Source organism: Oncorhynchus nerka, linkage group LG18 (genome assembly GCF_034236695.1).
Source record: "Oncorhynchus nerka isolate Pitt River linkage group LG18, Oner_Uvic_2.0, whole genome shotgun sequence".
Lineage (NCBI taxonomy): Eukaryota > Metazoa > Chordata > Actinopteri > Salmoniformes > Salmonidae > Oncorhynchus > Oncorhynchus nerka.
This window is the reverse complement of record NC_088413.1, coordinates 3213437-3236004: the sequence shown is the minus strand read 5'-3', so window position 1 is coordinate 3236004 and position 22568 is coordinate 3213437. Positions and strand designations below refer to the sequence as shown.

At 42.1% G+C, this 22568-nt stretch overlaps 2 protein-coding genes across 2 annotated transcripts; both read left to right on the top strand.

Annotated features, from left to right (window-relative positions):
* The first annotated feature begins 616 nt into the window (after window positions 1-616).
* Window positions 617-3039, top strand: LOC135561965 (thioredoxin-like). The gene is made up of 5 exons (XM_065004495.1): window positions 617-703; window positions 841-945; window positions 1555-1614; window positions 2072-2137; window positions 2983-3039. The coding sequence occupies exons 1-5, from the start codon at window positions 701-703 to the stop codon at window positions 3037-3039; spliced, it is 291 nt and encodes a 96-aa protein (XP_064860567.1). The 5' UTR covers window positions 617-700.
* A 2356-nt stretch (window positions 3040-5395) lies between these two features.
* Window positions 5396-20583, top strand: LOC135561703 (NACHT, LRR and PYD domains-containing protein 1 homolog). The gene is made up of 10 exons (XM_065003442.1): window positions 5396-5568; window positions 9765-10087; window positions 12542-12685; window positions 15306-15343; window positions 17096-17160; window positions 17293-17507; window positions 17696-17955; window positions 18072-18206; window positions 19813-19945; window positions 20027-20583. The coding sequence occupies exons 2-10, from the start codon at window positions 10045-10047 to the stop codon at window positions 20062-20064; spliced, it is 1071 nt and encodes a 356-aa protein (XP_064859514.1). The 5' UTR covers window positions 5396-5568; window positions 9765-10044; the 3' UTR covers window positions 20065-20583.
* The last annotated feature ends 1985 nt before the right edge of the window (window positions 20584-22568 follow it).

Below are 22568 nucleotides of genomic sequence, written 5' to 3'. Positions count from 1 at the left end.
CCTCCCTGCAGTACAGTTGATAGCTATATACAGTGCCTTGCGAAAGTATTCGGCCCCCTTGAACTTTGCGACCTTTTGCCACATTTCAGGCTTCAAACATAAAAATATAAAACTGTATTTTTTTGTGAAGAATCAACAACAAGTGGGACACAATCATGAAGTGGAACGACATTTTTTGGATATTTCAAACTTTTTTAACAAATCAAAAACTGAAAAATTGGGCGTGCAAAATTATTCAGCCCCATTAAGTTAATACTTTGTAGCGCCACCTTTTGCTGCGATTACAGCTGTAAGTCGCTTGGGGTATGTCTCTATCAGTTTTGCACATCGAGAGACTGAAATTCTTTCATGATTGTGTCTGTGTCTGTGTGTGTCTGTGTGTGTCTGTGTGTGTGTGTGTGTGTGTGTGCGTGTGTGCGTGTGCGTCTCTGTGTGCGTCTGTGTGTGTGTGTGCGTGTGTGTGTGTGTGTGATGTGTGCGTGTGTGCGTCTCTGTGCGTGTGTGCGTGTGCGTCTCTGTGTGTGCGTGTGTGTGTGTGTGTGTGTGTATGTATGTGTGTGTGTGTGTGTGTGTGTGTGTTTCCCAGGAGGGCTTCGACAAGGCCCTGGAGGAGGCAGGAGATAAGCTGGTGGTGGTGGACTTCACTCTATAGCAGACCCGCTATAACAGAACCAGTAGACCCTCTATAACAGAACCTACTATGGTGTGTTTTGACATGGTGTGTGTGTGTGTGTTTCCCAGGAGAACCAGATAAGACCCTCTATAACAGAACCAGTAGACCCTTTTAACAGACCCAGATGCTAGTGGTGTTTTGACATGGTGTGTGTGTGTGTTTCCCAGGAGGGCTTCGACAAGGCCCTGGAGGAGGCAGGAGATAAGCTGGTGGTGGTGGACTTCACAGCCACGTGGTGCGGCCCCTGTCAGAGCATCGCTCCTTTCTTCAAGGTGACCTTCTAATCCACCTTGTATTTAAATAGGAGACACTTACTGCACTTTCTACTGGGTGTTGGGGTGTTGGTCCGCTTTGAAACGGGATGTGGAGTTAAAATTATCTGACCTCGTTTCCCTCTTCTTCTCTAAATCCTCCTTTCTCTTCATCCTCTCTCCTCCGGTCTTCCTCCCCTCTTCTCTCGATCCTCATCCTCTGTGTCTGTCTCTCTCTCTCTGTCTGTCTGTCTCTCTCTCTCTCTCTCTCTGTCTGTCTGTCTGTCTGTCTGTCTGTCTGTCTGTCTGTCTGTCTGTCTGTCTGTCTGTCTGTCTGTCTGTCTGTCTGTCTGTCTGTCTGTCTGTCTGTCTGTCTCTCTCTCTCTGTCTCTGTCTCTCTCTCTCTCTCTATCTGTCTCTCTCTCTCTCTGTCTCTCTCTCTCTCTCTCTCTCTCTCTCTCTCTCTCTCTCTATCTGTCTCTCTCTCTCTCTCTCTCTCTGTCTCTCTCTGTCTCTCTGTCTCTCTCTCTCTCTCTCTCTCTCTCTCTCTCTCTCTCTCTCTGTCTCTCTATCTGTCTCTCTATCTGTCTCTCTCTCTGTCTCTCTGTCTCTCTGTCTCTCTGTCTCCAGGGTCTGTCTGAGAATTATCAGAGTGTGGTCTTCCTGAAGGTTGACGTGGACGACGCACCGGTGAGCAACAGATCTGGGATCAGCTATCTGCCCGTGATCACAGCCTTTATCCATACAGCAACATTATTAACAGATCTGGGATCAGCCATTTGCCCGTGATCACAGCCTTTATCCATACTGATGTAACCAACTTGTCTCTGTCCCTTCCCTTTCTCTCTCTCCTCCCTCACTCTCCTTCTATCTCTCTGTCCCTCTCTCTCTCTCTCTCTCTCGTTCTGTTTCTCTCTCTCCTCCCTCTCTGTCCTTGTCTCTGTCTCCCCCTCCTCCCTCTCTGTCTCCCCCTCCTCCCCCTCTGTTTCCCCCTCCTCCCTCTCTGTCCTTCTCTCTGTCTCCCCCTCCTCCCTCTCTGTCCTTGTCTCTGTCTCCCCCTCCTCCCTCTGTCTCCCCCTCCTCCCTCTCTGTCCTTGTCTCTGTCTCCCCCTCCCCCTCTCTGTCTCCCCCTCCTCCCTTTCTCCAGGATGTGGCCAGTTTCTGTGACATCAAGTGTATGCCAACATTCCACTTCTACAAGGACCAGAAGAAGGTAGGAGGAGTCTGCTGGTAGTCTTAAAGAGACAGTTCCTCATTTTAACTAGAAGGTAGGAGGAGTCTGCTGGTAGTCTTAAAGAGACAGTTCCTAATTTTAACTAGAAGGTAGGAGGAGTCTGCTGGTAGTCTTAAAAAGACAGATCCTAATTTTAACTAGAAGGTAGGAGGAGTCTGCTGGGAGTCTTAAAGAGACAGATCCTAATTTTAACTAGAAGGTAGGAGGAGTCTGCTGCTAGTCTTAAAGAGACAGTTCCTAATTTTAAACCACTTTGTGACACATTCTGCTGTAAGAAGCTCTATTTAAACTGAGACTCGGAGATATGAGGTTGAGCTACGGGGAACTGTCTCTTTAAGACTACCACCACGGGACAGGAAACGGCAGAGAAGTTTCCTGGCGCTTCACATCTCTTCGTTTGTTGTGGAAACGGACCCCATTCATTCCCATACTGTTTGTTCTTTTTGATTCTTTGGTTGATTCTTTGGTTGATTCATCACTGACTCTACTTATACATACAATTGGTTGATTCATTGGTTGATTCATTGGTTGATTCATTTGTCGATTCATTGGTTGATTCATTGGTTGATTCATTGGTTGATTCATTGGTTGATTCATTGGTTGATTCATTGGTTGATTCATTGGTTGATTCTTTGGTTGATTCATTGGTTGATTCTTTGGTTGATTCTTTGGTTGATTTTATTTATTTGATTTGTTGTTTGATTTTGTTGAATAACTGATTTTGATTCATTGATTCATTAGTTGATTTTGATTCATTGGTTGATTCATTTGTTGCTGATTGTTGATTTGTTGAATAACTGATTTGATTGGTTGTTGTGTTCCAGGTGGAGGAGTTCTCAGGGTCCAATCAGGCCAAACTGGAGGATTCATTGATTGGTTGAACACTGATTTTGAAACACACATTGGTTGAATAACTGATTTTGATTCATTTTGTTGAGGACATTTGTTGTCTCCTCTCCTTTGTTCAATAACTGATTTTGATTCATTGATTGGTTGAATCAACTGATTTGACATTGATTGGATTTTTGAATAACTGATTTCCATTCCTCAACTGATCTGACAGGACTGCAACCCAAAGCATTCCACCCTCTGAATCAACTGATTCTGATTCATTGATTGGACGCCCCAAAGCCTTCCACCCCTCCTCAACTGATCTGACAGGACGCCCCAAAGCCTTCCACCCTCCTCAACTGATCTGACAGGACGCCCCAAAGCCTTCCACCCTTCCTCAACTGATCTGACAGGACGCCCCAAAGCCTTCCACCCTCTCCTCAACTGATCTGACAGGACGCCCCAAAGATTTCCACCCTCCTCAACTGATCTGACAGGACGCCCAAAGCCTTCCACCCTCTCCTCAACTGATCTGACAGGACGCCCCAAAGCCTTCCACCCTCCTCAACTGATTTGACAGGACGCCCCAAAGCCTTCCACCCTCTCCTCAACTGATCTGACAGGACGCCCCAAAGCCTTCCACCCTCTCCTCAACTGATCTGACAGGACGCCCCAAAGCCTTCCACCCTCCTCAACTGATCTGACAGGACGCCCCAAAGCCTTCCACCCTCCTCAACTGATCTGACAGGACGCCCCAAAGCCTTCCACCCTCTCCTCAACTGATCTGACAGGACGCCCCAAAGCCTTCCACCCTCTCCTCAACTGATTTGACAGGACGCCCCAAAGCCTTCCACCCTCTCCTCAACTGATCTGACAGGACGCCCCAAAGCCTTCCACCCTCCTCAACTGATCTGACAGGACGCCCCAAAGCCTTCCACCCTCCTCAACTGATCTGACAGGACGCCCCAAAGCCTTCCACCCTCTCCTCAACTGATCTGACAGGACGCCCCAAAGCCTTCCACCCTCCTCAACTGATCTGACAGGACGCCCCAAAGCCTTCCACCCTCTCCTCAACTGATTTGACAGGACGCCCCAAAGCCTTCCACCCTCTCCTCAACTGATTTGACAGGACGCCCCAAAGCCTTCCACCCTCCTCAACTGATCTGACAGGACGCCCCAAAGCCTTCCACCCTCCTCAACTGATTTGACAGGACGCCCCAAAGCCTTCCACCCTCTCCTCAACTGATCTGACAGGACGCCCCAAAGCCTTCCACCCTCTCCTCAACTGATCTGACAGGACGCCCCAAAGCCTTCCACCCTCTCCTCAACTGATCTGACAGGACGCCCCAAAGCCTTCCACCCCTCTCCTCAACTGATTTGACAGGACGCCCCAAAGCCTTCCACCCTCTCCTCCTCAACTGATCTGACAGGACGCCCCAAAGCCTTCCACCCTCTCCTCAACTGATCTGACAGGACGCCCCAATGACTTCCACCCTCTCCTCTGCACCAAAGCCTTCCACCTCTCTCAACTGATTTGACAGGACGCCCCAAAGCCTTCCACCCTCTCCTCAACTGATCTGACAGGACGCCCCAAAGCCTTCCACCCTCTCCTCAACTGATCTGACAGGACGCCCCAATGACTTCCACCCTCTCCTCAACTGATTTGACAGGACGCCCCAAAGCCTTCCACCCTCTCCTCAAAGCCTTCCACCCTCTCCTCAACTGATCTGACAGGACGCCCCAATGACTTCCACCTCTCCTCTCCTCAACTGATCTGACAGGACGCCCCAAAGCCTTCCACCCCCTCTCCTCAACTGATTTGACAGGACGCCCCAAAGCCTTCCACCCTCCTCAACTGATCTGACAGGACGCCCCAAAGCCTTCCACCCTCTCCTCAACTGATCTGACAGGACGCCCCAAAGCCTTCCACCCAATCCTCCCTTTCTCTTCCCCCAATCCTCCCTTTCTCTTCCCCCAATCCTCCCTTTCTCTTCCCCCAATCTACATAGAATATGCCTTTCCCCTTCTCCCTGTCTTCCCCCCCACCCCACCGGTCTCTCCCACTCCGGTTTCTCTCTCCTACCCAGGGATGGATCAATAATGTATAATAATAAACCATTTGTATTAAAATGCTTTTTCTCTTTCCTTAAACTTATATTTCCATGAATGTACATCGTGCTATAAATGTATAATTAGTCTGTTTAAAAAAAAATAATATTTGCCAAATCATTATTGGTTACATTCTACCATGTTATTACCACAGATACAGATATGACCGTCTGTCTTTTCTGCCAAACGTGGTTGTTGTCACACTGCCCTCTTCTGGTAGCACTGCAAAACATCACTAAATGATATCATGAAAGAAAAAAAAACAAAAACATTCTTACCAGAAATAATATGAATTTATGGGCTGAATACTTGCATTAAGTGTATTAAGCCTTTACATGACATAAATATAAACATATACTATAAACTTATACCTGTTAAACCCGCCCACTGTGTTGAGAAACAGGAAGTACATTTATACGGAAGTAGAGGAAGAAATGGACACGGATCAGTCGAATAAAAATGTTTCTAAGGTTTGTAGCGTTCTTTTACAATTTAATATAGATACGTTTTTTTTTTTTAGATAAGTTAAGACTATTCAAGAGAGAGGTGATTTAGGTGGTAAAACACCCGCAGAATTGTTAAGTTATTACAATACTGATTTCAACTTTCAATAATGGTCGTTTTAGGGGGTGGGTATAATTTGTGGAACGTTCCAACAGGAATATGTTCCAAAAAACTTCGTTGCCAACAAATAACGCATACAATGTAGCACGATCAATGAACCTTGCTGCGGAACAGGCATCAACTCAACACGTAGTTTATTCTTAATGTTTGTCCATAGACTACCAGAGTGAGGACAGACATTTTTCGGAATAAACGAGGTGGAGTTAAACACTTAATGAAATAGCCCACTCACTCCCTACCCGGTATCTTATTCGGCCGCAATACGACTCTGTATGCGTTGTTTGTTGGAAACTTTGTTATTTACGAAGTTTTTTGGAACAGATTCCTGTTGGAAAGTTCCACAAATTATACCCACCCCGTTTTAGGCTTTATGCTGATTCCTAAAGAAGTCGAGCAAGTAAAAGTGACATGCGACAAAAGGAAAAGGAACTACCGATAGTTAAATATTAAAATATAATATCGTGTTAAAAGTTCAAGATTGGGAGCGTTCTGGTTACACAGATCAGAAAGGCTCACTTCAGGTGCACTCGATTTAACGTGAGCTGATGTGTTCAATGATTGTGGCGGCAGGGTAGCCTAGTGGTTAGAGCGTTGGAATAGTAAACCGGAAGGTTGCAAGTTCAAACCCCCGAGCTGACAAGGTCGTCGTTCTTGCCCTCTGAACAAGGCAGTTAATTGAAAATAAGAATTTCTTCTTGACTGACTTGCTTTGTAAAATAAAATAAAAATGATTGTCAGCAAACGCACCATTCGTCTACGTTGGTGATGCCGCACCAGGCTGTGAATTCAATATTTTAAACATGTGCGTTGCTTTACTGTGCGGTGGAAGTACACACACAGACTCCAACTCGTTAGCTTTTAGTTGAAAAGCGAAGCGCATGTGTGCGGGCAAAGTGTAACGGATGTGAAACGCTAGCTTAGTTAGCGGTGGTGCGCGCTAAATAGTGGTTCAATCGGTGACGTCACTTGCGCTGAGACCTTGCTCTGCAAGGGTCGCGGCTTTTGTGGAGCGATGGGTAACGATGCTTCGTGGGTGACTGTTGTTAATGTGTGCAGAGGGTCCCGGGTTCGCGCCTGGGTATGGGCGAGGGGACGGTCTAAAGTTATTCTGTTACATAACCACCCCGCAAAATAAAGCCTCATATACATCTGATGGACATCGGGCATTATGCTGCGTTCATAACCAAGTGGTTATTACCAGTTGTGTTTGCAAATAAATAGTGTTCAAAAATCATATGAATATATTGCTTTTAATAAATAGTATGACATAACAAGATGGCCAGCGCTTCAAGCCCACGCCTCCTCCTCCAGCCTCCTCTCTTTTCCCCACACGCTAAATGTCAGTCTCAACTTGCGCCCTTACAGTCCAATGCATTTAAATATCTTGCCCGCTCCTTAGCAAGCTGCTCTGTCAGCACTGATTGGTGAAGTCATTTAATGTAGAGATAAATAAAATAAAAATAGATTTTCAGAGGTTTAAAAAAGGAACGATATATACAATTAATTTTTGTTGGTTTTGAAACGGTTCAGAACTACGTTCTGCTGGTCTAAACAGTGGAACTGAACCAAAACAATATGGTTCTGTTCAGAACTACATTCTGCTGGTCTAAACAGTGGAGCAGAATGAAAACAATAAGGTTCTGTTCAGAACTACATTCTGCTGGTCTAAACAGTGGAACGGAACCAAAACAATATGGTTCTGTTCAGAACTACATTCTGCTGGTCTAAACAGTGGAGCAGAATGAAAACAATAAGGTTCTGTTCAGAACTACATTCTGCTGGTCTAAACAGTGGAACTGAACCAAAACAATATGGTTCTGTTCAGAACTACATTCTGCTGGTCTAAACAGTGGAACTGAACCAAAACAATAAGGTTCTGTTCAGAACTACATTCTGCTGGTCTAAACAGTGGAGCAGAATGAAAACAATATGGTTCTGTTCAGAACTACATTCTGCTGGTCTAAACAGTGGAACGGAACCAAAACAATATGGTTCTGTTCAGAACTACATTCTGCTGGTCTAAACAGTGGAACTGAACCAAAACAATATGGTTCTGTTCAGAACTACATTCTGCTGGTCTAAACAGTGGAACTGAACCAAAACAATAAGGTTCTGTTCAGAACTACATTCTGCTGGTCTAAACAGTGGAACGGAACCAAAACAATATGGTTCTGTTCAGAACGCACCATCTGCTGGTCTAAACAGTGGAACGGAACCAAAACAATATGGTTCTGTTCAGAACTACATTCTGCTGGTCTAAACAGTGGAGCAGAATGAAAACAATAAGGTTCTGTTCAGAACTACATCTGTTCTGTCTAAACAGTGGAACGGAACCAAAACAATATGGTTCTGTTCAGAACTACATTCTGCTGGGTCTAAACAGTGAACGGAACCAAAACAATATGGTTCTGTTCAGAACTACATTCTGCTGGTCTAAACAGTGGAACTGAACCAAAACAATAAGGTTCTGTTCAGAACTACATTCTGCTGGTCTAAACAGTGGAACGGAACCAAAACAATATGGTTCTGTTCAGAACTACATTCTGCTGGTCTAAACAGTGGAACAGAATGAAAACAATGATGGTTCTGTTCAGAACTACATTCTGCTGGTCTAAACAGTGGAACGGAACCAAAACAATAAGGTTCTGTTCAGAACTACGTTCTGCTGGTCTAAACAGTGGAACTGAACCAAAACAATATGGTTCTGTTCAGAACTACATTCTGCTGGTCTAAACAGTGGAGCAGAATGAAAACAATAAGGTTCTGTTCAGAACTACATTCTGCTGGTCTAAACAGTGGAACGGAACCAAAACAATATGGTTCTGTTCAGAACTACATTCTGCTGGTCTAAACAGTGGAGCAGAATGAAAACAATAAGGTTCTGTTCAGAACTACATTCTGCTGGTCTAAACAGTGGAACTGAACCAAAACAATATGGTTCCAGAACTACATTCTGCTGGTCTAAACAGTGGAACTGAACCAAAACAATAAGGTTCTGTTCAGAACTACATTCTGCTGGTCTAAACAGTGGAGCAGAATGAAAACAATATGGTTCTGTTCAGAACTACATTCTGCTGGTCTAAACAGTGGAACGGAACCAAAACAATATGGTTCTGTTCAGAACTACATTCTGCTGGTCTAAACAGTGGAACTGAACCAAAACAATATGGTTCTGTTCAGAACTACATTCTGCTGGTTTAAACAGTGGAACTGAACCAAAACAATAAGGTTCTGTTCAGAACTACATTCTGCTGGTCTAAACAGTGGAACGGAACCAAAACAATATGGTTCTGTTCAGAACTACGTTCTGCTGGTCTAAACAGTGGAACGGAACCAAAACAATATGGTTCTGTTCAGAACTACATTCTGCTGGTCTAAACAGTGGAGCAGAATGAAAACAATAAGGTTCTGTTCAGAACTACATTCTGCTGGTCTAAACAGTGGAACGGAACCAAAACAATATGGTTCTGTTCAGAACTACATTCTGCTGGGTCTAAACAGTGGAACGGAACCAAAACAATATGGTTCTGTTCAGAACTACATTCTGCTGGTCTAAACAGTGGAACTGAACCAAAACAATAAGGTTCTGTTCAGAACTACATTCTGCTGGTCTAAACAGTGGAACGGAACCAAAACAATATGGTTCTGTTCAGAACTACATTCTGCTGGTCTAAACAGTGGAACAGAATGAAAACAATGATGGTTCTGTTCAGAACTACATTCTGCTGGTCTAAACAGTGGAACGGAACCAAAACAATAAGGTTCTGTTCAGAACTACGTTCTGCTGGTCTAAACAGTGGAACTGAACCAAAACAATAAGGTTCTGTTCAGAACTAAACAATTGAAAAATGATTTCAGTTCCAACCCTGGATTGTTACATTTTAACTGACAAATGCTGTTATGAAGGTAATTTAATTTAGCAGGTGACGTCGTTGTGTGAACTCTGTGACCATGGACGGTTAAAGTCATGTCATTGTTAATGGTACTTCCAACAATGTTCAGAAATATTGACTGTTAATTCATCTCTTCTTTCATATTGTAGCTGAGTGAGCTGTGTGAAAACACGTTTCTCTGGGGAGAGAGAAAGAGGGACCACTGCCTCTAAAACGAGTCACATCTGGGGAGAGAGAGAGAGGGGGAGACCACTGCCTCTAAAACGAGTCACATCTGGGGAGAGAGAGAGAGGGACCACTGCCTCTAAAACGAGTCACATCTGGGGAGAGAGAGACGGACCACTGCCTCTAAAATGAGTCTGTCTGGGGAGAACGAGGAGAGAGGCACTGCCTCTAAGAGGAGGTATTCTGAGAGAGAAGAGAGGGCCAATGCCTCTAAAAATAGTTTGCCTCAAGACACCAGTTCTACGAGGTAAGAGTTCAATAAATCCATGTAATATAGTCTACACCATCACAATAAATCCACGTAATATAGTCTACACCATCACAATAAATCCATGTAATATAGTCTACCTACACCATCACAATAAATCCATGTAATATAGTCTACCTACACCATCACAATAAATCCATGTAATATAGTCTACCTACACCATCACAATAAATCCATGTAATATAGTCTACACCATCAGAGGTCTGAAGAAACATGATATGAAGAAAATGTAGTATATTTCAGAAGAACAGAATAGCATACTCTTGAGTTGTCCTCATGTTAGGTCCTGATCTGGCTATGTCATATGGCTGTGGGCTACACTAGTTAATTTAGCAGACTAGATTTGCTTAGAATTCCATTGGCATTATTTTATATTTTATAGAATGAAATTGAAAATAGCTAAATAAAACATTAGAAAGGATATTTTCTCTAAATAACAAAGAAACAGGAAGTCCTATTCTGTGTTGAGCGGTTAACAAAGAAACAGGAAGTCCTATTCTGTGTTGAGCGGTTAACAAAGAAACAGGAAGTCCTATTCTGTGTTGAGCGGTTAACAAAGAAACAGGAAGTCCTATTCTGTGTTTGAGCGGTTAACAAAGAAACAGGAAGTCCTATTCTGTGTTTGAGCGGTTAACAAAGAAACAGGAAGTCCTATTCTGTGTTGAGCAGTTAACAAAGAAACAGGAAGTCCTATTCTGTGTTTGAGCGGTTAACAAAGAAACAGGAAGTCCTATTCTGTGTTGAGCGGTTAACAAAGAAACAGGAAGTCCTATTCTGTGTTGAGCGGTTAACAAAGAAACAGGAAGTCCTATTCTGTGTTGAGTGGTTAACAAAGAAACAGGAAGTCCTATTCTGTGTTGAGCGGTTAACAAAGAAACAGGAAGTCCTATTCTGTGTTTGAGCGGTTAACAAAGAAACAGGAAGTCCTATTCTGTGTTGAGTTGTTAACAAAGAAACAGGAAGTCCTATTCTGTGTTGAGCGGTTAACAAAGAAACAGGAAGTCCTATTCTGAGTTGAGCGGTTAACAAAGAAACAGGAAGTCCTATTCTGTGTTGAGCGGTTAACAAAGAAACAGGAAGTCCTATTTGCTTAATTTACATATTATTATTATTATTATTAATATATTCTATTTTTTGTTGTGATACAAACGTTGGGCTGTATGTTTAGATTGTCAATACATTCTAAGGCTGCATGATGCGACTCTATTGATGACTTGAAAAAAAAGTCTCATGTGTTGACACACTTCATCAGTCTCTCATTCACAAATTGACAAGCACTTGATAATTGCTCTGATTTACCGGGTAATGCGCCCTAAAAAAACATCCATGCCTTTTTTGTCGGCCAGTGGCCGTTGTGCCCTTGGGTGAGTATTATAATTATAATTCAATTCTCCCGGCTGCGTGCAGAACTACCTCTCACTCACATGACCCTCAGTCATGTGATCGGGTCTTTCTCACAGGCTACAAGTGAAGACAGACACATCGGGGACGCAACTGCGCGTGTCCTCATCCAATTCCGAGGCGCATATTGAAGATATTTTAGTGACACATCTAGCACTGACATGCAGTACCTTTTAAACAGCTGTGTCACTACAGACCCGGGTTAGATCCCGGGCTTTATCACAATTAGTCCAGTGTCGTCCGGGTTAGGGGAGGGTTAGGCCGGTGTAGGCCATCATTGTAAACAATAATTTTTTTCTGAACTGACTTGCCTAATTAAATGTCACCTGTAATGTCACCATCATCACTTTATGGAAGGTGACATAGTGGGTTATGTCACATTTAGGCAATGCACCCTACATAGGGAGCTAGTCTGTGACTTCATCTCTAGGGGGGAATGTAACTCATGATACCTGGTGACTTCACATCTCTAGGGGGGAATGTAACTCATGATACCTGGTGACTTCACATCTCTATCTGGGGGGGTTGTAACTCATGATACCTGGTGACTTCATCTCTAGGGGGAATGTAACTCATGATACCTGATGACTTCATCTCTAGGGGAATGTAACTCATGATACCTGATGACTTCATCTCTAGGGGGGTTGTAACTCATGATACCTGGTGACTTCATCTCTAGGGGGGAATCTAACTCAATGATACCTGGTGACTTCATCTCTAGGGGGGAATGTAACTCATGATACCTGATGACTTCATCTCTAGGGGGAATGTAACTCATGATACCTGATGACTTCACATCTCTAAGGGCTATTCAATGTCACCTGTAATGTCACCATCAGTATTGACTTTATGGAATGTGACAATGTCACATTTAGGCAATGCACCCTACATAGGGAGCTGTTCTGTCACCCTTTATACACCCTTTATAGTTCTTATGAAGACTGTATGTATACTGTATGTATACTATATAAAGCCTTTTATAAGTTGTATTTAGTTTATTCACAGTCTATCCTTTCGCTTTACAAACACCAGAGACCATGGTGGTGAATGTTGTGTCAAGCCTGGACCTGAGAACACCAGAGACCATGGTGGAGAGAGTTGGATCAAGCCTGGACCTGATAAAGGACACCAGAGACCATGGTGGAGAGTGTTGGATAAAGCCTGGACCTGAGAAATGTGAGTGTTATTTGATTTAATTGTTTTTAAATCAAAATAGTTTTAAAGCATTCATTGTAGTTGATTTCAAGGCAAGGAACACAATCACAATCTTTTGGTCAAAACAAATTTAAAGGTAGAGTCAGCGATATGACGTAGATGCACAACGTAAACAGCAGAGTGGGTCAATTTCTACAACAACTAAGAGTGTTGGAGAGCAAGGCTAAACTTCTCTGCTGTTTTGGTCCCATGACAAACATTCTGTAAGAGAGTGAAGAGAACACTTGCACATGGGCAGATACTGTGTGTGACTGTGAGAGAGAGAAGTCGGGCATCTTGCTCATCGCAATATCTGTGGTGCTGCTCATATATCATCATTTAGCTGACTCTACCTTTAAGCTCTCATCCTAGGATCTACCAGAAATCAGGCCCCCAACATCTATAAAACATGGACCAGAACGATGTTGTTTCCTGCTTCCACAAACATTCATTAATATGACACTAATGTCAGCTTATTGTATGCTAATATGTTCCGTGTGTCATCCAATGGCGTTGAGTAGTACACCACCTCAGTCACTGGCTTTATCAATAAGTGCATTGAGGACGTCATCCCCACAGTGACTGTACGTACATACCCCAACCAGAAGCCATGGATTACAGGCAACATCCGCACCGAGCTAAAGGCTAGAGCTGCCGCTTTCAAGGAGCAGGACACTAACCCGGGAAGCTTATAAGAAATCCCGCTATGGCCTCAGACTAACCATCAAACAGGCAAAGCGTCAATACAGGACTAAGATTGAATCCTACTACACCGGCTCTGACGTTCGTCGTATGTGACAGGGCTTGCAAACTCTTACGGACTACAAAGGGAAACCCAGCTGCGAGCTGGTCAACATTCACAAGGCCGCGGTGCCAGACGAATTACCAGAGCGTCTACTCAGCATGTGCAGACCAACTGGCAAATGTCTGCACTGACATTTTCAACCTTTCCCTGACCGAGTCTGTAATACCCACATGTTTCAAGCAGACCACCATTGTCCCTGTGCCCAAGAAGGTGAAGGTAACTAAATGACTACTGCCCCTTAGCATTCACGTCGGTATCCATGAAGTGCTTTGAAAGGCTGGTCATGGCTCACATCAACACCATTATCCCAGAAACCCTAGACCCACTCCAGTCTGCATACCGCCCCAGCAGATCCACAGATGATGCAGTCTCTATTGCACTCCACACTGCCTTTTCCCACCTGGACAAAGGAAAACCTACGTGAGAATGCTATTCATTGACTACAGCTCAGCGTTCAATACCATAGTGCCCTCAAAGCTCATCACTAAGTTACGGACCCTGGGACTAAACACCTCCCTCCGCAACTGGATGCTGGACTTCCTGACGGCCTCCCGCAGGTGGTGAGGGTAGGTAACAACACATCCAACCCGCTGATCCTCAACACCGGTTCCCCTCAGGGGTGCGTGCTTATTCCCCTCCTGTACTCCCTGTTCACCCACGACTGTGTGGCCAAGCACAACTCCAACACCATCATTAAGTTTGCTGACGATACAACAGTGGTAGGCCTGATCTGAGACAATGATGAGACAGCCTATGAAGGAGGAGGTCAAAGACCTGTCAGTGTGGTGCCAGGCCAACAACCTCTCCCTCAACGTGATCAAGACAAAGGAGATTGTGGACTACAGGAAAAAGAGGACCGAGCACGCCTCCATTCTCATCGACAGGGCTGTAGTGGAGCAGGTTGAGAGCTTCAAGTTCCTTGGTGTCCACATCACCAACAAACTATCATGCTCCAAACACACCAAGACAGTTGTGAAGAGGGCATGACAACACCTTTTCCCCCTCAGGAGACTGAAACGATTTGGCGTGGGTCTTCAGATCTTCAAAAAGTTTTACAGCTGCACCATCGAGCATCCTGATCGGTTGCATCACCGCCTGATATGGCAACTGCTCGGTGTCTGACCATAAGGCGCTACAGAGGGTTGTGCGTACAGCCCAGTACATCACTGGGGCCAAGTTTCCTGCCATCCAGGACCTCTATACAAGGCAGTGTCAGAGGAAGGCCCCAAAAATGTTAAGACTCAAGTCACCCAAGTCATAGACTCTTCTCTCTGCTACCGCACGGCAAGCAGTACCGGAGCACCAAGTCTAGGTCCAAAAGGCTCCTTAACAGCTTCTACCCCCAAGCCATAAGACTGCTGAACAATTAATCAAATGGCCACCCGGTCTATTTACATTGCCCCCCCTCCCCTGTTTATTTTTACACTGCTGCTACTCTCTATTCATCGTTTATGCATAGTCACTTTACCCCTACATGCACAAGTGACCTTGACTAACCTGTACCGGGCCTCGTTATTGTTATGTTACTTTATTTTTACTTAAGAAAATATTTACTAAATATACTAAACTCTATTTCCTTAAACTGCACTGTTGGTTTCAGGGCTTGTAAGTAAGCATTTCACAGTAAGGTCTACACCTGTTGTATTCGGTGCAGATACAATTTGATTTAATTAATGAGTGTACATTCTGAGACTGTTGCTCACTTATATTCATTTTTATTACAAGTCTATTTAATAATTATTCATTCATTATTACATGAGATTGTCCATTTTAAATAACAACTACTTTTGACTTCAGGGATTCCTCAGAGCTGTAAGACTTGTGACCATGTTGAGGTAAGTCATAATGTCAATTCTTACTTTTACATACCTGCAGGAGTCAGGCACTGTCTCAAAGCCAGGTGTGTACTGACCAACCATTCATACTGGGATATAGACAGTCCTGTGTTCTGCTTTAGTAATATAAACACAGTCTCAAAGCCAGGTGTGTACTGACCAACCATTCATACTGGGATATAGACAGTCCTGTGTTCTGCTTTAGTAATATAAACACAGTCTCAAAGCCAGGTGTGTACTGACCAACCATTCATACTGGGATATAGACAGTCCTGTGTTCTGCTTTAGTAATATAAACACAGTCTCAAAGCCAGGTGTGTACTGACCAACCATTCATATTGGGATATAGACAGTCCTGTGTTCTGCTTGTAGGCAGGAATTTTAGCTGTTTTCACATTTTGTCATTAGACTGTTTAAAACTTTTTATGGGACGGTAGTGTCCCACCTGGCCAACAGCCGGTGAAATTTCAGAGCGCGAAATTCAAACTACAGAATTATAAATATTTCACTTTCATAAAATCACATCAAAATAAATCTTAACTTCTTAATCCAGCCGCTGATTTCAAAAAGGCTTTATGGCGAAAGCAAAACCAATGCGATTATCTGAGGACAGCGCCCCGCATACAAACACATGAAAAACATATTTCAACCAGGCGGGTGCGACACGATTGTCAGAAATAGCGATATAATAAATGCCTTACCTTTGATGATCTTCTTCTGTTGGCACTCCAAAAGGTCCCAGTTACATCACAAATGGTCCTTTTGTTCAATAATGTCCTTCTTTATATCCATAAAAACTCAGTTTAGCTGGCGCGTTTCAGTCCATAATCCACCCAGTTTCCCTCCATCAAAATGCATACAAAATGAATCCCAAATGTTACCAATAAACTTATCCAAACAAGTCAAACAATGTTTATAATCAAACCTTAGGTACCCTAATACGTCAATAAACGATACAAATTAAGATGGAGAATCGTTATTGTCTTTACCGGAGAGAAAAATACCAAAGAAGGCGCTCTCTTCCGCTTGGAAACACTACAGCCAAAATGGGAACCACCTAGAAAAATTACAATTTCTGGCAAATTTTCCCAAAACCCAAAATGGAAGCCACAAACTACTTCTCCCTCATTTGCCTGAAACTCTTTCTGAAGACTGTTGATATCTAGTGGAAGCCCTAGGAACTGCAATCTGGGAAATGAAGTCAGACTGGTGACATCTAGTGGAAGCCCTAGGAACTGCAATCTGGGAGGACTTGGCCTTAGAATAAAAGTGATAGCCATTGAAAATAGGGGTAGGCTGATTTTTAAAAAATATCTGAAAAAAAACTAAAACATTTTGGTTTGTCCTCGGGATTTCGCCATATCAGTGCTGTTATACTCAGACATTTAACAGTTTTAGAAACGTTAGAGGGTTTTCTTTCCAAATCTACAAATTATATGCATATCCTAGCTTCTGGGCCTCAGTAACAGGCAGTTTACTTTGGGCAAGCTTTTCATCTGGACGTCAAAATACCGCCCCCTAGAGGTTCATTGATAAATCCCCAGCATTCTATGTAACATTGAATAAATACATTATATTAGTTACTTTGGTTAATGGGCCAGTTTCCCAGAAACAGATTAAGTCTGGTCCTGGACCTTAAAGAACTTTCTATTGAAACTTCCATTGAGCATGCTTTTTAGTCCAGCACTAGACTCAATCTGTGTCCAGGAAACAGGCCCCATATGTATTACTGACATGCTTATCCTTGTTCAGGACTCCACACACAGACTTCAGATTGAACCCTTGACTTTCACTGTCCAGGGAGTGACAATGTTCAGGTAAAATAACTACTTTTAACATTTCATTCCAATTGCTAGTGTATTTCCCCATTACCTTTGGGAATAGTCTTCTAATCCAACCTCTCCATTTGACCATTGACCCTCCCTACCACATCTTGTTGTTGCCCTCAGGCACAGGACACCCAAAGGGAGTTATGAGTGCACAGTGTCTGGGCTCCGCTGGCTGTGTGAGAGAGATGTCATTCTGAAGTATCACTTCAGGAACTGGGAACCCTACAGTCAACTTATGAAAGACATGCAGTACACACAAGGTGGTCCATTGCTGGACATCACTATGGAGTTAGGTGAACTGGAGGAAGTTCATCTTCCACACTTTGTCTGTTTAGGTAAAACCACATAGAAATAGTATTCAGAAAGACATTTCCATGTAACTGAGTTTCACTTCCTGAATTAATGAATGAACTATTTTGGGAGTTTGAGTTTACTGTGATCTGGCTCTGCATATTCTTTGTGTTTTAGTTGGATGAATAATACAATATTTGTCTTTCTGTCTCCTTTGTATTGTGTTGTTCAGGGACCAACCCTTCCCTGAGGAATGAGATGAAGATTCTTCATGTAGAGGAACATGGAGTGTCTTTAGAGGAAGTGCATGAGGTCACAAGATTCCATGCTAAGATTCTCCATCCCAAGTTCTCATCGGTCTCTGTTGTACTGAACAAAACCACCTGTTGGAACATAGATGTCCACTGTGACGTGATCCTCTATTTGGCAGTAAAAAGGTCAACAGTAATTTCAAGGCTGTACCTGCTCCTCAGAAACTCCAGTCAGAAAGAGGTGAGGCACTAACATTAAAATGTGTAATACAGTAGAAACTACGAGCAACATGTATCTCAGTTAGCTGCAAATTGTGTGAATTCTTCTGACTGACTACTACATTGCTCATTTTGTAGGCTGTTCAGGACCGGGAGAAAAATCAGCTGTGCCAAGGATATTCTGAATTTCTCCTGTCAAGTCCAAACGGGTCCTTAAAGCTGAACAATTGGTTTGCGCTCAAGAATCCCCTCTCCACTTCCATCAATCCAGAGGTACAGTTTTAGCAGGCTGAGGACATGAATCTGTCATTTTGTATTATGTCATGGCGTGACGTCATCATTAATGTGATGACTGTTATTTATTGAATCAACATGTTTATTTGTTACCCGATTAAAAAAAAAAAGAAAAAAAAAGATGAATCATGTAGCAATTAACTCATTAGGAAATTGGGGCACCACGGAAGATGTTTAACGAGTTACCATCTCCTGAATTAAACTCGAGAAGATATATATCTCTCTCTCTCTCGATAAGTCACTTATCAATCATTACCTCATATCAGTCTCATTCTGAACGTCGCAGACCTCTTGAATCTGCAAGAACCCTTTCTGATCATTCACTAATTTATTTAATTTATTTTTTACTAACTAACTAAATAATAACACAGAATACACATACACACTTACATGAGATGAAAGTCCCTAGTGGACTGAAACGATATGACGGCTTGTTACACAATGGAAAGGAAAAGGGATGGAGAAAGATAGAGGGAGAGACAAAAGAGAGTCAACACTTGGATACATTTGGAAACTACGCTCACAGTAATCAGAGTACGTAGCACCCCAAGCAATGTAATGCAATGTATATATTTAGGTGTAGATGTCTTTGTTTGTCATCTCTCTGTTTTAACCAATCAACTCTATAGGGGCGGGGTCGTTGTAGTTCACGCTTCGGTGTAAGGCTCAGCTTGTCCACCAGAGGTCACAATGTCCTTCTTAGTTGTAGAACTTCTCTGGTAGTGGAGGGAGGGTTCAAATAGAGCAGACTGAGATGCACCAGTGATTGGATTTCTTCCTTCCCACCTCGTGTCTTTTAGTCAAAGTTCTAGGACCACATGTTACAGCTGCAGACTGAATGTTTCTGGACTCGTAGTGGAGGTTTATCTTCTCACCTCGTGTTGATATTTTTTCAGAGTTTCCAACCATTTTCGGAACGTTCAGCTCACGCTGTCCGTCTGCTGGTCCCATATGTTAATTCTTAGTCAGTCCTTTTAAGCTCTCTGGCCAGAAAGGGGCGGTTCCATCACAATGACATACTCTTCTGACCTCATTTGGGGGCGTCGCTTAGTTTTATGTGCAATGGACACGAAAAACTATGATCTCCTTAGAAAACTAATATAACATTCCTATCTTATCAAAAATAGTTTCATTGTTCTTCATATTTCCTACACAACGTAAAGGATGTAAACCTGACAGTGTGAAAGATAATGAAGTTTTTATTGACATCACAAAATAATAAACAATATGACATGATTATTCTTTAGATCCCCATCGACCATTCCTCACATTTCTATCATTTAAATATTGTTCCAATAGTCACTTTTTTAAACGTTTTTATAGTTTTGGCTGGAAACGTTTCCTGGAGGACAAAGGTATTCCTGAAGAGTGGGAGATTTCCCTCCTGACTAATTTATGACCGGGTGTTAAGGTGTCAAACCCCGGCCTTCCTCTGGGAAAGAGGTCTGGTTATCTGTCAGCCATTTGCCAAGCTGATCTGAGGCCTTGGATTCTCAGCCAGGAAAGTCATGACAATGTGAATAACTGGAATATCATTCTATTTCCCTCTGTTGTCTCAATCGTTGCACCATATGGCCTCCTACAGAAGATTCAGCTGTTACCTGCAGACACCACACCAAGCTGTTGCCAGATGATAATGGGAAACACAGGGGTTGACATTGAGATGGAGTTAATCGGGGATGATGAGAGGACAGCGTGGAGAGATATGCTACAAGCAGGTAGGAGAATATGTCAATCATAACTGTTATTTTCTGACCAATGCTGTTTAGAGTGATATAACCTATTTCTGTTTCTTTCAGATCAATACATCACTGACACCCATTCAACTAGTAAGTAAACATGAGAGATACAAACCAATGACTTGAGGGTCAGTCAACATGGTTTACTGTAGGACCTGGACTAGTCCTGATTATAAAAGACTGTCTTCAAGAACAATGACATCTCCTCCAGGACTTGATGTAGATGAGCCTGGTTCTGAATGCCCCAATGGCATCTCCTCCAGGACTTGATGTAGATGAGCCTGGTTCTGAATGCCCCAATGACATCTCCTCCAGGACTTGATGTAGATTAGCCTGGTTCTGAATGTCCCAATGACATGGTAGAATGAATAGTAACAGTGTTGGGGTACAAAATACAAAAATAACTGTACAAATGTTATGGAGACACAGTGTTGTGTAAAAACATTGAATATAAGAATAATAATTGGAATCATTTGGACTGGGGAGACCTGCTCCTAGATCAACACGCCTATTCAATGTTTAGGATTACCCTGAATGCTTTCCCCCCCCCAAAACAGGGTAGGGACCTACCTGAATTTGTCCAAAATAAACAATTTTGCAACTATTTGCAACAACTATTTTGTTTTCAAAACGTTGTGCTACTGTGGGTGACTAATGAATACACCCCTGATCTGACTGGGCTGTAAATCTTTGTCAAAAAAGCAGCAACCTCCACCACCCTCTTCAGAGGACACATCTCTTACTTTTTTCCACAGCTTTTTTACTACACATACATACATATACATGTATACACACACACATTTGCATGTGACATATATATTTTTGTGCTGTGTTTCACTAAATCTTTGAATCTTTCTAATCGTATAGTATCCACATATTGTGAGCTGAAGATGAAAACCTTTCCTGCGAGTATTATTATATATTATATTATATATTATTATATAGTATATATTATCTGGTATTATTATATATTATATTATATATTAATATATAGTATTATTATATATTATTATATAGTATTATTATATATTATATATTATTATATAGTATTATTATATATTATATATTATTATATAGTATTATTATATATTATATATTATTATATAGTATTATTATATGTTATATATTATTATATAGTATATATTATATAGTATTATTATATATTATATATTATTATATAGTATATATTATATTATATATTATTATATAGTATATATATTATATAGTATTATTATATATTATATATTATTATATAGTATATATTATATAGTATTATTATATTATTTATTGACTGACTATGGTTTTCCAGATCGCTCAACACTGCTATCTGTAAGGTTCATTTGAATTGCATGTGATTTTCTAACCATTCCTGAACCTATGACCAGAAACTAGCTACATCAGGGCAATACCAGAATAAATGATCTATTGATTCTGTCTCTTCGCAACAATATCTACAGAGCTGAGATTGTTGTGTTGTTGCCCCATATATATAGCATTCTGTTGGCGGCAATCATTTTATATAATCATTTAAATGGTTGAATCAAGTGTTGTTTTTTTTTGTACCAGTTCTTGTACCAGTTCATAAACCATGTGCCATGGAATTGGTAAATTGAAAATCTCCTCCCATTTATTTTTTGTCGCAGCTGTCAACATGTCCTCAGATGAAACTGGTATATTTTTCCATTTATGCCAGTTCCTTTCAGCCAATTTGTATCTTTAAAACTAGGACACACGTTCCGCTAGCGGAACCCCTCGACAACATTCCGCTGAAAAGGCAGCGCGGAAAATTCTAAAATATTTTTTTTAGAAATCTGTAACTTTCACACATTAACAAGTCCAATCGAGCAAATGAAAGATAAACATCTTGTTAATCTACCCATCATGTCCGATTTAAAAAAATATTTATAGCTAAAACGCAACGTATGATTATGTTAGATCACCGCCAAGTCCAAAAAACACCCAGAAAAAAAACTTCTCCGCCATGTTGGAGTCAACAAAAATAAAACGCAACGTATGATTATGTTAGATCACCGCCAAGTCCAAAAAACACCCAGAAAAAAACTTCTCCGCCATGTTGGAGTCAACAAAAATACGAAACTACATGATAAATATTCCCTTACCTTTGATGATCTTCATCAGAATGCACTCCCAGGAATCCTAGTTCCACAATAAATTGTTGTTTTGTTCGATAATGTCCATTAATTATGTCCAAGTAGCTACTTTTGTTAGCGTGTTTAGTAACACACATCCAAACGCTCATGCAGGTCCAGGCGAACGTCGGACGAAAACTAAAAAAATATATATATTACAGGTCGAATAAACTTGTCAAACTAACTATAGAATCAATCTTTAGGATGTTGTCATCCTAAATATTCAATAACGTTCCAACCAGAGAATTCCTGTGTCTGTAGAAATAATGGAACACAAGTCGATATCATTTGGTATGCGCGTGACCAGGACCTGGCACTCTGCCAGACCACTGACTCAAACAGCTCTTATCCGACTCAACATCACAGTAGAAGCTTCATTCAATGATCTACAGACTGTTGACATCTAGTGGAAGGCATATGAAGTGCAAACAGATCCATATCCCACTGGGATT

Coding starts and splice junctions, on each gene's coding strand:
- LOC135561965 (XM_065004495.1), top strand. Junction 946..1,554: donor GCATCGCTCCTTTCTTCAAG/GTGACCTTCTAA, acceptor CTCTGTCTCCAG/GGTCTGTCTGAGAATTATCA. Junction 1,615..2,071: donor TTGACGTGGACGACGCACCG/GTGAGCAACAGA, acceptor CCCTTTCTCCAG/GATGTGGCCAGTTTCTGTGA.
- LOC135561703 (XM_065003442.1), top strand. CDS start 10,045: ATGCCTCTAAAAATAGTTTGCCTCAAGACACCAGTTCTACGAG. Junction 10,088..12,541: donor CAAGACACCAGTTCTACGAG/GTAAGAGTTCAA, acceptor TACAAACACCAG/AGACCATGGTGGTGAATGTT. Junction 17,956..18,071: donor GAAACTCCAGTCAGAAAGAG/GTGAGGCACTAA, acceptor CTCATTTTGTAG/GCTGTTCAGGACCGGGAGAA.